We start from the raw sequence: 15,509 nt of genomic DNA, 5'->3' as shown, positions 1-15,509 counted from the left end.
TCTATAGCCTCCCGGGTAACGTTGATTCCCCCCCACCCGGATCTAGTTTATTAACGAATGGGAGGAAGGAAGGTCCAAACGAAATAGAAGTAGTTAGCTTCCCCGGTCCAGCTTGCCTTCCATCCAACGACTAGAGGGCGGCTCTCTTCGACGAGCTTCCGGTAAGGTCACTATAGGATTCTCAGGTGATTAGTGAAAGCTTAAACTAACGGACGAGCATCCGACGACTAGAGGGCTCAACTAATAAACTAACGCCTTCAAATTCTATAGGGCTTCCGGTTAGTGATGTTTGGCCTCTCTATCCATCCATCCAACTATCAGCGATTTCGAGCATGCTTTTATTTGGATGTCTTGCTCCGGAAGGGGCTGCTTTGTTACTTTCATCCGGGAGGCCCTACAATTCTATGGGGCTTTGTTACTTTATTTCATCCGACCATCCTTAATAGAGTTTAGTTGTCTTCTCCTTGCCCTCACCTACGGTTAGCATAAACTACTTTCTTCCGGATGGGCAGATTAAAATATTGGAAGTTCAATCCTATCTCGGGAGCCCCCCCGGGCGAGAAGATATAGCTCACCCCCAGGCTGGAGTTGTCGGTTTGACATAACTAATCTACCGCCCATACTTTTGATCATGCTATTGCACGGTCCTCCTACAGGTTCATTCGGCTGGGCCTAAGGGTGTCTCCCCCGGGAGGTAGATTAGTTTAGCTTCCCACCCCCCCCCCTACAATTTTATGGGCTATTCGGCTATCCATCAATCTAGTTGAAACAGCCAGGGCACCTTCCGACAATACATCCAGCTTGCCTTGCCTTCTTTATCGCCCCGTTTCTCGCGAGCGAGGAGAGCAATGTTACCAGGGTTAGTCCAATACTCGACCGGCCCCTACTATCTATCTGGGAGTTCTGGCGATAATAAATAAGGGAGGGGCACAGAAACAAAGGATGGGAGTCCCGCCTATAGAATGGTAGGGCCTACCTACTTAATGCCCATAGAATTTTGAGGCGGGGGTGAACATTCCTTGCCTGGGGGTTCCAAGGATGGCCAGGATGGCACCGGAGCCATAACCATAGCTTCATTTATGTGGGTGGGATCCTTCCATTAGAACTCGTTACTCGGGTAGTGTGGGGTCCTTCCTCTTCGAAAGAGCTAGGCTAGCCAAGAGAAAGTTAGTGACAGAGAAAGTAGTATCCATCGGGGGTGTATAAGGGTGGCCACCTCCGGGCACAATAACACCTCCTTTGGTCCATCCGCTTCTGGAGCTGCGCCTGGAACCGGGTAAACTCGATCGGCTCTCTACTAGCTGCTGTCTACCTGGCTTGGTAGTTGTTGAATTGTTAGGTAGGCTCCAATCAAGGCCATTAATCCTGGAAGCAAGAGGCTCGGGAGGTAGGCCAGGTAGTCCTCGTTCACTCCGGGGTGGGTGGGAGAAGATAGTTGTCGATCGAGTAGATAGATTTATTCGACGTTCCCGCCGAGAACAAAGAAGTTCCCGCCGGACAGGCGGGAGTACAGGGGTCTCCAACTATAGGTAGGACCCATCTCTACCAGCATCAAGAACAAATTGATTGGCCGGTGCTTGGAAGTCTATTATTTCAACTAGAAAGCTATCCAACTATACTAAGGAGGGCAACCGGACCCCACTGAGCATCCTTGTTAGGCTCCGAAGAATCTATTTGCCGTTCTCGAGCATCCTTGTTATTGATGGCCGATGCTCTTTCTCCCTCCCTCGTTAGCTACCCGGGATGTTGCCATGATGTTACCCCTACCCCCGCTCAGGATGGATGGTTGAAAGGAAGTTTCTATCCGGTTACCCAAGGTTCAATCAGCAGTTCGTTCAACCGGGCCAAAGAATGTTAGCGTTTTATACTGTTACCATCCTCAACCCCATAGAATAGAGGGGACTACCCGGGGGTGTAAAGGGAGGGACCCCCTCTAAAACGTCGTAACCTTACTAAGTAGCTGAACTCCCGGTCGATGGGGGGGTTCAGAAGTTATCGATGGGAGCTGTTGCGGGTTCCAACTCCATAATGCTATCCTTACATACGTTATATCGGCCTTCAAACCAAACGACCTTCATCCGGGCATAGTAGTTCGACCATCCTATACAACTAATATTCTAGTTCTAGTAAGCAGTTGATGGCATTCACCCGCATAAATTAGCCCCACCCTGCTGCGGGAGCATAAATTAGCCCTTCATTGCCAACTTAGAACTATTGGATAGAAGCAAGGAGATAGATAGGCCGGTCTAGAAAGGATAGTTGATTATTTGAACGAGCTCATTTTGAATTTGGTACGCCATAAGTTGATTGTCCTAACCGGGGCGGGGGTGTAAGGGTGGCACCCCCAGGATGGTTTGTCTGGAGTGAAGGATGGCACTTGTCTGGAGAGCGAACAACTGGAAGGGCACCGACTCGGCCCGATGGATAAGACTTTCGTCGAACTATAATACATTACCAGGGCAAACTCGGAGTTGCTTTCTTGCCTCCCGGTTGGAGCCACCGAGGGTGTGGGAAGGGTGGCACCCCCTGTTCGGCTAGGAAAGAAATTAGTTTATTAGTTTGGCCCGGAAAAACAAGTTCTCTCTGCATGCTTTCTCTCTGCTGGAAGACTAGTCCTCAAATTCTATGGGCAACCGGAAGGAAGGGAGCAAAACAACAATATTGATTGGATGCTGGATGGAAGGAAGTCCTCGCATGGGGCCTGCCGTCCTACCTATAGTTGAAGGAAGTAACTCTCCCGGTAGGAAGTTAGGAAGGATTCGTTCAGGTAGGAAGTTAGGATGGATGGTTGAAAGTTGTTGGTTGATCCCCGAGGGAGGTCAGACTCGCCCACTTCCCCACCCCACCCGGGCCCCCCCGGGAGGTAGATTAGCGATATCTCCATCAACCGGAAGGAAGTAATTTGTTTCTCATTGGATTCCATCTCCGAACTCTAGTTTCCCACCCACCCGGCATGCAGCATGGGGTAGGGGGTGGGGGGAGGTCGAGAGCATAACCTAACGGTCGACCATTGGGTTATTCCATTCGTGGTGAAATAAGCGGGATGGAAACGGGAAAACATCTTTCATGACGATTAAAAAGAACGATTCCAGAAGAATGGAAATCCAATTCCGGGTCATTCCCTGGTGAACGTGATCTGCCATAATCTCTTCGATCCCCGCATGAATATGCCAGAATGAATAGATATCCGGTAGCAAAGTGAGATAAACTTCGTCCGATATGATCATCAGAGGGAGTAGGGAAGCGGCGACCAAAAGGCTTCCTTTTCTATCTTGGGTTATCTCTGTCCCCGATCTCAAAAAAAGTTCATATCCCAATCCACCCCTATCTATAATGCGTCCCCTCCCCGCCAATAAGCTCTCATTTCCCAATCCACCCCTATCTATAATGCGTCCCTTCGTAGACCTCCCCACCAATGGATAGAGACAAATGGGAATGACCGAACCACGTCTACGGAATGCCAGTACCATGCAGCTGCTTCAAAGCCAACGTGATGCTCCTTGGTCAAATGACCCGGATATTGGCGAATACCACATATGATTGGGAAAAGAGTCCCTATAATCACATGAAAACCATGAAACCCAGTTGCTGAGAAGGACGTAGGACCGTGAATACCATCCGAGACAGTGAAAGGTGCTTGAGAATACTCCATTCCCTGGAACCCAGTGAGTACTAGAGCCAGTGAAACGGTGGCTACTAAAGCGTAAACTGCTTGTCGCTCCTTCCCCGCGAGTATAGCATGATGAGCCCAAGTTACGGCAGCTCCGGATGAAAGGGGAATAAGCGTATTAGGAGAAGGGATTTCCCAGGGATTCAAAACCCCAATCCCTTTTGGGGGCCAGATACCTCCAATTTCTACCGCAGGCGCCAAAGGGGAATGGAAAAAAGCCCGGAAGAAAGCGAAGGGGGACATGACCTCCGATACGATGAACGGAATAAAACCATATCGAAGTCCGAATTGTACGACTTTGGTGTGATGTCCCTCCAACGTGGATTCACGTATCACATCGCGCCACCGTACAAACATGGTATATAGGATGAAGATCAAGCCCAAACTGAGGAGTGTTGAACCCCCCGTGAATGAGTGCATGTACATAACACCTCCAACTGTGGTTGCCAAAGCTCCGAGTGAACCCGAAATAGGCCATGGACTTGGATCTACCAAGTGATGAGAATGCCTCTGAGTCATAAACAACTCCGCTCCGTTCCGTTGCTTCGAGTACTGTCAACCCGCCCCGCCCTTCACCTGAGATGGGATAGTTCCGAACTAGAGTTCCCACCCAACCCGGCCCTTGAGAATAGTAGGGGGCCATAGAATAGTAGGGGCCTACCCACCCATAGTTATCACCCTGCAGAATAATTAAGCACCTTGCGGCTACCTTAGAATAGTAGGGGCCCTCCAGATACTATATCCTCCACCATAGAATAGTAGGGGCCCACCCCCGCTTCGGGAATGGAATAAAGGGCGGCTTATTCTAGCAACTATCGAGTGCAATCCCCTACCCCTCCGGTTCTATGGCTATGGCCCTACAATGGCGCATTAATTGACTGATTAATGGCAGTGGGGTGGGAATTCTAGGGTGCCCGTTGCGCACTATAGTTCCCACCCAACCCCGGTAGAGCCTATCTCTGCCTATAGATAGTAGGGGCGGTAGGGCCCTACGGTTGGCGGGGGCTCGCCCCTCGACCCCCGGTTGGGTCGAGTGCTCCCCCGGGTTCTCGATCTGATAGGAGTAGAAAGAGTCGTTGGTTTCACCGGCGAACTACGTGGGTGGGGATCCTGAAGTGAAAGTGAGTTGCATGCCATGCATTGTATCTAAGTCACTAACTAACAACAACTCGACGTTTATGAGTCTTTAGTCACTAACTGGAAAGGCCCCGGTTCTCATCCAGGTCATCATTCAGATCATTTATGCCCGCCCTCGGGAGAGCGAACAGTTAGTTATATAGGTAGGGGCCTTCCCTCGCCTTAATTCAGAGAGGGGGCCCCCAGGGGAGTGCTCTCCAACTCATTAACTCGCCTACCCCGCGGCTTTGCAGCGGGGCTTGACTGGACCTGATGGTACTCTCCCGCCCCTGCAGGGCCCCTACAGTTGTGGTGGGTGGGAGAACAATAATAGTTCCCCCCCACAACTAACCCTCCCACCCCCTATGCGTGGGCATGTTACGTATATAATCTGGCATACCGGAGTGTTCAGGTGGGTGGTAGCCCTACTATTCTCTCGGGGGTAGGGCCAGATTATATACGTAACATGCCCCCCCACCCCCCGACTAGACTCTAGTTGGCGTTTAGAGTAGGGCATGGGCATCGAACTGTCATTGTTACTGGTGTGGATGTTGGCCACCACTTGACTGCGGGGGCTCCTTCCTCCCATTCCAGGGACGAGGTTCTATCGAGAGAAGAGAGATTAAGCAGATTGGCTTAACCCCGATCTCATGAAGTCGGTCGGTTGAGTCCAGGTTGGTCCACAGCAATAGTCGGTTGGTCCACCCTACCGTAATACATCGTGACAGATAACGTACCTATCACATTGTGACAGATCAGATCCACATCGAGATATTCACCCCGATATGGCGTGCCCACCCCTATATATGGATATGGCGTGACAGATGTAAGTCGAGTCCCTCTCCCCATAGATCTAGAGGGGGTCGAATATATGGATAGGGCCATCCATCACACATCATCCATCTCTATTCTCTATTTCTATACGTGATACGACTGATGACTGATATCACGACACGAATAGATGGATGATGGATGATCCTCTCCCGCCCATATCATATAGACCGGAAAGGACTACTGGAAGGACAATACTCCCCCAGATTCTAGGGCGCCATAGATAGTGAAGGGGGCGGGGAGCCCTATCCCTATAGACCCGGCACTAGGAATTGGCAAAAACTCAACTATAGTTCACTTCCCACCCGAAACCGAACCAAACCAATAAGAAACTCTATTAGCAGCCGGAGGGGGCCGGGGGCATCGTGAGGTTTTAGATGGTTCCTTTATCTACGAGAATTGAGTCCTTTCTTTAGAACCCCGGCCGGAGAAGACGTATATTCCACGGCACAGAAGCAGGAGATGCGAGCACCAGCAACTATGGAAAGGGGGGAGGAATTCATTATTGAGTTAGTACCGGGGTGCCACTACCCTACTATTCGCCAGAAGACTGGGGTGGGGGGGGAATTATCGATAGGTAGTGTGGGGGGGCAGAATTCTCGATAGGTAGGCCTCTTTATCTACGTTACATGCTCAGCCTCACATCCGCCGAAGGGCCGCCTCACATCGATCTGGGAGGTAGAAATGAGTAGCACATCCGAGAAACGACGACGCACATCCGCCTCACATCGACCTTGTGGGGAGGGGGCAAAGTACGAAGCAAAACCCGCAAAGTAAGAAGTCGAGTCTGGAGCAGTTTAAGCAGATCCAATTAAGGAACCCCCTTATTAAAGTTAGGTAGCCAGAAGCAGTTCGAGATGCAATCAATGAGTCGGAATTAAGATCCGATGCCACACGCAGATGAACCAATTCCTCCTGAGTCCGAAGCAGTGGAGATGGCACAGAGATAGCAACAGGAGATACATAGCCAGCATAAATCCCTTCCATTTCGAAAGCTATCAGCCTTCTTTGTTGCAGATTCAATTGACCTTGTTTAACCAGCAGCTAAGCAAGCAGCATCTAAGGCAGCAGGAGGAAAGGCAGGAGCAGTTTCAGATCCTCTAGTCGCAGATCCATCTAAAGCAGATTAAGTCCCAGATTCAGTTGATCCTTAACCAGTTATAGATCCATATCCTCCAGCAGCAGAGCGAGATCCATATGCGGTAGACCCATTTCGAGAGCCACCTGTTTAAGATCCATAGCCTCCTAAAGATCCAAATCCAGAGCCTTTTGATCGAGATCGATACCCAGCAGATGATCCTGTTCCAGATCCTAATCCTGTTCTAGTTCCATAGTCAGTCTTTCCATTTTGCTAAGTAACAAATTTGATAGCTTGTCATAGAGTCACTATAATTTGGCTGGATAGGGTAGGTAAATTAATAGTAGAGGCAGGCAGCAGGTCGATGAAGCAGAGAAATGCGTAAATAACAAATCGGGTCACAACAACAGATCTTAAATCCCAAACACAAGGAGAAAAAAGTTATGCGTCGGTCAAAGAACAACAAAAGGTCCGACACAACAGACAACTCCAGCCAGAGAGTACCGGGACCCCAGCTCCACACAGGAGACAGGCTGTTTCATCAACGCAACGAATCCATCAGACAATGCTCAACCGGTGGACAACGAGCACAACATAACGATGGCAGTACAATGCAATAATCCACTCCACACACACGAAAGAAGCAGACCTCCACATTGGAACCAAACCAATCTTCACAAATAGTTAATCAATCAACACCTTGGGAGGATGCACAGAAACTCTCCCCTTACCAGAGTCTAGGTACCCTCCCTTGGTCAGGATCACGCAGATAGATAGCTATCACTCCCTATAACATTCTCGAAGGTATAGCCTTGCCTTCACCTCTCCATACAGCACAGGTCAGGCACACTTAAACCACTCAGAGATAGCTAGAAGTTGATCCAGATCCAGATGCAAAGGCATAGGCAAGGACAGGTGCATCAGTTGATTCTGTTGATTGATTGGTTCAGTAGATTATTCTTTAGATTCTATCGTTGATGAAGCAGATGATCCAGGTGGTTCAGTCGATCCATCAGCAGTAGCAGAGCCAGCAGCATAGACAGAAGTAGCTTCTTTCCTAGCATCCCTACCTGTTCCATCATCTCCTTAGCTAGCAGAAGTTCCGATTCCAGGTGGTGAAGATACAGATAGAGACCCAGATCGATAGTCATAGCCCGTTCCAGAGCGAGTAACAGTCATAGCGGTAAAATGCATCATTAACTGAATCTGCTCGAACTCTTACTTACCCAGTGAGGAAGCAGCGGTCCATGTGTAGTCACTAAAGCATCAAAATAAGGAGAAGGAATGTCCCGTGATACAAGCTGAGTATTGTGGCATCCCTGCCTAGCAATTCCAACCATGGGACAGGTAGCCATGATACACAGATTTCAAATTCCGACCCTTAGAGGCCATATCCCCATAATACCAACTGAATAAGCCTCCCAGGAAGGACCAGAATAAAATGAAATGCATGCATAGGTGTGATATTTATAGCAGCGAAAAGAAACAAGCATGGATTCACAGAAATTCATGGCAACCAAATGCCCATGAACAGAATCAAGCATAATCATACACAAATGCCAGATACATAGATTTTCGTAACATAACAATCACACTCATTTTGCATATTCATAAACAACGATAGAGCACTTATCTTTGAACAGAATTTGGTCCGGTTGTGTATGAGCAATTTTCCACCCAACCATAGGTATCTGGTGTAGATACCACCTCTCTCGGCTATGAGGCCACTAGGGTGAAAGAACCAAGCTACAGGCTTCTATATCTCTCAACCCAACCCATCTACTCTCATCCTCAGCCAATCTGCTCATTACAGAGCACTCCAAGCATCTCTTCCAGCCTTCAAATAGCCATGGCACTCTCTTCCACTGTCCCACACAACACAAGGAAGATCTTCCCTTTATCTGATCAACAGTCCCTCGGGGCCCTCCAGTGCTCTTCAGTGTGAGCAGAAGCGGTTGTTTGGGTAAGGGAGATTGCCTGTCATTCAAGTTCAAGTATGGTGTATTTGATTGATGTTTGTTGGACACTGGTGGGGTAGGCGCGATACGAGGTTGAGTTCACACGTTATGGTTCGTGTTAGACAATTGATGGTGTGCCATTTGATCGAGTACTATTGATCGGTGGTACGAGACGATAGAAGCAGTAGGAAGTGATACGAGACGATAGAAGCAGTAGAAGGTGAGATTGCTTGGCACGGTAAATCATGGTTCAGTGAATCAGTAAGTGGAGGTAGGTAAGGTTGCTTTCTTGTAGGTTCGCGAGTACTGGTTATTCCGCCTCTTCCCGGGATTACTATTGATTGATTGCAGCTAGCGCTATAAGGTTATTCCGCGAAGTGTACTTACCTTATTGGGGGTTGAAAGTTGCCATAAAACGCATTCAAATGGTCATTAAATTAAGCATTTTTTGACGACTTAATGGAGGAGCGGCATGAAAAGCAGTAACCTCATATATGGAGGAGCTTTCCTTGACCTTCTCTCGATGGCCCTTTACCAGACCTGACCTTACCGAACCAAGGAAGTGACCGGGAAACCGGAGCTCCAGAACCGCGGCCTTTATTATTCCCTACCGGTTGCTTTCGCCTTTTTCCTCCAGCCATTCTCCCGTTCGCTTTCCTTGGCCTTTTTTCTCCCTACCGTGAGTCAGCGTCCTTCCGTCGAGCTCCCTCTCGAAGGGCTTTAGCAAGCTCATAAGCACAAGCCTTTAAGTCTATAAGGTGGGTAAGAAAGGTTCTTCCCTAGCGTTAGTCAGCTATTCAGTGGGAAAGTACTTTCATCAATGAAAAAATTGGAAATCAAAAATAGAAAGGTATAGAAAAGTCTGGGGCCCAGAACCCAGCTAACAACTCCCAACATTAAGGCAGGTTCAATTTTTCGGGGTTAACTCCGATAAGCCCTTCGATTAGTCTCTTTCACCTTGAAACTCACTCCGGTTCGATCCACCGAGCACTCGGAAAGAACTAAGTATACCGGGTGCTACACTTGCCTACACGATTGGTATTATAGGCGAACACACCCAAGACTGGCAGGTTAAAGTGACCGGGTCAATTTGACAGTTATAACTGCAGATAGGACAGATGAGCAAGAGCAGGACAGACCTTTACTTTCAGGTCTCTACAAAGAACATATCTATCAGCCCGAAGGGAATATTTATGGGTATGTTACGAATAGAATCCCGATGATAATTTCTCAGAGTTCATATCGATGAAGGAATCTGAGCGGGTTCATATGTATTTCCCCCGAATCTGTATTTCCCCATATTTATCCTGAGACACAGTCGACAAAAGAAATCCTTCCAAGCCCAGTGAGCCCTTGAACGTGCAGCACGCCCTTATCCTTTTCAGGGTTTCATCCCATGTTATTAGGTACTCCAATTTCCCCACAACTTCTTTCCATTTTGTCAAAAACGATGGTGGAAGGGATTTGAACTATTTAGCAAAATGTGTGTGGTTCAGAGTGAATGAAGAATGCCTAAAGAGTGGGATGAAGGCTACTGCTCTTGGGAACGAGAGTGGGAACGAGTGGGAAAGAGCCCGACCTTTAGCCCGATAACCGCAGATAAGCAAATAGCACCATTGGCCCACGACTTAGCGGTTCCACTCTGACAGGCAGATATTTCCGCTAGAATCCGCAGCAGCAGATATTTTATTTACGCGGATAAGAAGCAGCTCTGGCAGAAGGAGACAGTAGCAGAAGTAGAACAGCTCTACCGGTTAGTACGGGCATAAGAAAGGCAGGATAACATAAGGAAGGGAACAGAGAAGATAAAGTAGCGAGGTAGATAATTACATATAGACGGGCGCCCAGACTGGTATACGGGCAACCGGTAGACGGGCGCCCAGACTGGTAGACGACGGGCAGTATCTAAAGATAGGAAAAGATAAGATATTAGGTATCCCTTCGGTGGCATAAATAGATGATAGCTCCCCGCAATACCATTTGCTGGCTGATGATAGCTCCTCGCTGGCTTAAGAAAGAAAATCCCTGCCTGAAGAACAGAAGGAAACAGAAGGGAATGGAGGTGCGGCTTAGCCTTCTATCCATTGGCCCACAGATAAGAAATAGCACCATTGGCCCATTTATTGCAACTTTATTGCCGGGAGACAGAAACCATTCCTTCCTTGCACACACATCACATTGGGGTGGGCCGGGTCATTAAGCCTTCCTTAAATGCAGAAGGGTAGGTTTATCCCCCCCCAATGTATAGCCAGGCAGTAACGTGCGTCTAGCCCTTAGTGGGGAAAGCAAACATTCCTTCTTCCTTATTCAAGTGGGCTGCCTGTTGGCGGGAATGGATGGGTATGTATAATATGAAATAACTTGGGGCTAGTGTGCGTTATAAGTGCTACGCCTTCGAATGGTTCTCCCCCCCCCCAATCCAATGTGCAGGGTAACCCTAGAGTGACTTAACTGGCGAAAGACTATAGCCTTGGAGTCAACGAAATTGGCTCGACCGGAACTTTCAGCAGCTTAGCTTATTTCCTGAGCCCCGTATTTTTGAAAGGACTTGGACGGGTGGTTTCAAGTGGTTCTTTTTTCTCTTTCCTTGGAGCCGTCGGTATTTTTGTTTCCAAGCTAAGTCGAAAAGATTTGAGTTTTCCGGAAACCCGTCGGTATCGGGGTTTTAAACAGGACTTGGACCCTGGGATCCTCGGGCCAAGGCCAAGTAAATAAGTGAGTGAGTAAGGAGGAGTGGCTGAAGATCTCAATTACACCTTACCTTTTCGTCAGTGTTAGCAGCCTCTCTCTTTTTCACATGATGAACACTATCTTCTGTCGTGAAGTGAGATTCTGCGCCGCTGCTTCCTTGGAGTGAAGCACTTAAGAGACGCCGCTCCGCGGGAACTTTTGGTTCGAACCTGCTTCCTGGGGCCGCCTCCTGAATGCTTAGTAAAGGTGGTCCTTTCGAGCCACTTATGTCTGTCCGTGCGTGACAGGGCTCGCTCGGGAGAGCCCTTATATATATATATCTATATATCCTGGCTGACCAACTCAACTTCGCTCGATGAAGATGCGCAATGAAGGTGAACGACAAGATCAAATACAAAGGGCTACCTTTTGGCGTAATAGATGATTCGATCCAGCAACTGGTTGTGGTTTCCGGAGAGAGGATGCAAACGGCTCCTACCAGAAGACCTTTAAGCCTATAACGATTTTCGACCGTGATAAGGATAGGCCTTAATGAAAACGCGCTCTGCCTGCTTGTAAGTGCCCTGGAACTTCCTTTACTATGATGGTATCAAGTGCGGCTATTGTATCGTTATATACAGAATATCTCTCCGTTTAGGGCGTGGGTACGGGAAATGTAAAATACAGACATGCATGACTTATATCATGAGCTTTCTTCTTCGTTGTTCCAGGCCTTCTGGAAATGTTGGATTTTTGGGTTATTCGTAACCCATAGGAGGCGTGGGCTTCCGGCTCTATGCAAACCCCCGTATCTGGGAGGATTCGGGTCCTTGGAAATCTCTTCCGGATATAGATGAAAGGCCTATTCCAGGCAGGCCGGTCGGTAGGGGGGCCGGGATTCAGGCCTTGATCTGATCCCCCTCCCCCTATTGACCAGGATCTGAATAAGCTATTGACGGGGGCCCGCTTCGTTTGACGAGAATCTCCCATTCCGGGCAGGCAAGCGGAACGGAATGAAGCAGCTTTGCTCCAAGGCGTTGAGCAACTCATGGCCGCCCCCAGGATAATTACGCAAGCTCTCATGCGCTTGTATAACTCTTCAGTCTCCGTCAGATTTGAAGGGACCCGGATTCAATGCCTAAGGAAGAGTATGGCCCGGTTATTCGCCCCTAGCCTGTCTGGGCGCTGGCAATGCGCCTGATAGAGATCGTACTCTAGATGAGATGGAATCCAAATGGGATGTGGATACGCGTAAGAGAAAGGAAGGAGGTAGCCAGCCCTCTTATACTTCTAATTCGGTCGGACCAAGGGGTAGGTAAAGTGACTCAGCTTCGGACAGGTATAGGCTCTTAGCTGGAGGTAGTCTCGAAGAGATATAGAATCTCTCTCTTCTTCCCCGATATCCAGTGGTCGTATCTCGGACCATCGCACACCAGCTCAAGACCCGTGGATTTCGTGATCTCTCTCCCAATCCACATAGAGGTCTTCCCCTATTCTCGTATGGAGGTATTCTGCGAATATAGCGGAAAATAGAGGGGCTTTTAGTCGCTCGACCATCGGGAGAGGGACGCACTCGACCACCTATACGGGAGAGAAACTTTCAGTTACTCGACCACCGAGGAACTTAAAGTCTTCTTTAGTGTGCCCCAGGGCCGCCATCAACGAAGTCGCTCGACCTATCTTATCTATAGGGAGAGGGTCATGCATTACTAGATTTCTTTCGCATTCACAGGCGTTAGGGTTCTCATCCTAGGCGGGATCAATCGGGTCAGATCGGCTACCAGAATCAACAGTAGGGTCAGATTACCGGGATCAAGCTCAGTTCGGACTCAGAGGGCCCCTCAGATGGACCCAATCCGGCCGATTCTGAAATGAGATTATTCAGGAAGTGAAGATGGGAAAGAAAGGACAAGCGAATAATTGTTCTTTCTAGATAAGTGGCCCTCGGAAAAAGCACGAGATATCCATCTCGAACTCGAAATTGACCTTCCAATCGAGGTTGAACGGATCATCATTGAACAAGGTCGAAACGGCCTATATATAGAATATAGTTTCGTGGCAGATGATCACAGGTAGGGGTAACTATTGTCGTTTAGCCCGGATTGATCACCAATCTTGCTGGACTGGATTCTCCGCATAATGATGATATCATAAAAGGTGTTTGATTGAGGGGGTGGCTTGTTTGATTTCCGCATATATTCAGCCTGGATCAACCAGAACTGCCATGAAGCTCCTGCCGGAATCGCTAAGAAAAAAAGCTCTGAGAGATAGATTATTTCCGACTCGTTGATTGGGGTTGGATGAACGGCCCAACCTCCGAAATAATACGGGTTGAGAAGCAGTTTTCTCAGCTAAGGTTTATTTAACTGCAGATCAACTTTCTTTTTAGGATTCAAGATGCGGATGTTGCTGCACCGCATTACATTATTACCATCCACGTTGAAATGATGATTTCCTCGTCGTTGCAATCTTGATAGAGTGAACGAGCCTGCTCTTTCTTTTCGGCCGCCCCTCTACAGTTGCTTCTGCAGCGGAACTACTGCTTCCTCAGCAGTTGAATCTGCCTGCTTCGACCGAACTACTGCGTGATTGTCTCATCTGCTTCCTACTCAATAGCAAGCAGCGCGGCGATGCCTCACTTCTCCGCCATTTCTGAAAGTAGTGAGACGATCATCCCATTTGCATCAGCAGTATCACTTACTTCATCATCTGCGGCATTTTACGCTGAGGATATTTAGACTATTGGGGCAGCAGCGCTATGATTTGGATGATTGGGGTTAATAAGGCGTAGCATGAAGAATAAGGCGTAACGTATTGCTGCCCCTACCTCTAAATAGCGGCGGTTTAATGCTTCGATTCTTCCTGCTTGCTACTTTCGCCCACCCATGGTAAGTAAGAGTCCGGGGCCCAGCCGGCGCATGAAACATACCTTCGGGGGAGTAAGGACTAAATAGCGAGAGGGACAACCGGCAGGACTCGAACCTGCGACCATTGCATCTTTGAAAAACAAGGCGGACACCTGACGACTGGATAATAGTATACATGCAGGCCATCTTCCTTATCGAATAAGCTTGCCTGTTCCTTTCGCAATCACCAGCTCGCCACGGCCCCGGACCACTCAGCCACGGACCCCTTACCGAGAGCGGATTTCAATTATCAGCATGGGAAGCGATTTTCCTTCTATTCCGAAGAACAATTTACGTAATCGAGGACAAGCACACGGGGCAATAGGCGGATCCTGCCCTCGCCTACCCTAAGATGATACCACGCAGAATAGGACTCAGCCCACTTCAACATCTAACTGAATAGCTAGAGGGACAGGTGGACAGCCTTACCTAATCAACTACCTCCCTACCAACCGCACCCCATAGTCCAGACCGCCGAGGGAAAGAGGTTTAAACCAGTCGAATACTCGTACTAGACATTCGATCGCTCATTGAAACGGATTCATTTTCTTATTCCTAAACACAGGAACGGAAGACACGGAGTGTAAGAAGATATCATGTATCTAGCGTGGATTGGTCCTCCCGCTTCGAAGGTAAGAACTCCAGAATTGAGATTCGCGGGCGGACAACGCCCAGTCATCCTCGAGCGGCGCGACCCGTTCACCTTTAGTCATTCCAGTTCTTGTCATTTCTTACCAGTATTGATGGTTATCCAAGGATCCATGGGTCATCAGCAGGTACCCGGTCTACTATAGTTCCATATTCACAGTCTGAATGCTTAGGAATAAGAAGAATCCATCCGATGCATTCGGTTAGAGTGCTGGTCTGATGCGCGGTCTTCATTCAGGTCATGAGCCCGACCGAATAGTAAATCAATTACTCTGGCCTCGTTATTGCGTTCGGGCGGTCGAGTACTTATCCCATAGTAGGGAGGGGGCCCTCTCCTTAAAACCCTTATTCTTCGGTGGAGCGTTCAAACCTTTTCATTAAAGTCGAGTGCCCCCTTTCTCTCCCCAACATGCAGAAGTTATAGCATACGTAATGACATTGGTTGAGAGATTTCACCCGCTGAACGATTGAACCTGAATTACTTACTTACGCTCAAGAATCGAACCTCCTGTGTGCTATGGATGGGCCACAGCACCTTTGTCGAGCTTCACAGCACAGTTATCAATGTGGGTGGGGTGGGTATCAAATCTCCCAAGGTACTTCTCTCCGGATCCCCGCGGCTCTACTCTGCG

At 48.6% G+C, this 15,509-nt stretch overlaps 1 protein-coding gene across 1 annotated transcript; it reads right to left on the bottom strand.

Moving 5' to 3' along the window:
• Positions 1-3,178: 3,178 nt before the first annotated feature.
• Positions 3,179-4,225, bottom strand: LOC131051908 (cytochrome c oxidase subunit 3; the record flags this gene model as incomplete). Its single annotated transcript, XM_057986505.1, has 1 exon — positions 3,179-4,225. A coding segment is annotated over one exon (843 nt), but the record flags the coding sequence as incomplete, so codon positions are not given.
• Between the last annotated feature and the right edge of the window lie 11,284 nt (positions 4,226-15,509).

The sequence above is a fragment of the Cryptomeria japonica genome, unplaced genomic scaffold (assembly GCF_030272615.1).
Source record: "Cryptomeria japonica unplaced genomic scaffold, Sugi_1.0 HiC_scaffold_22, whole genome shotgun sequence".
Lineage (NCBI taxonomy): Eukaryota > Viridiplantae > Streptophyta > Pinopsida > Cupressales > Cupressaceae > Cryptomeria > Cryptomeria japonica.
The sequence above is the reverse complement of the archived record's forward strand: the minus strand, read 5'-3'. Positions and strand labels throughout refer to the sequence as shown.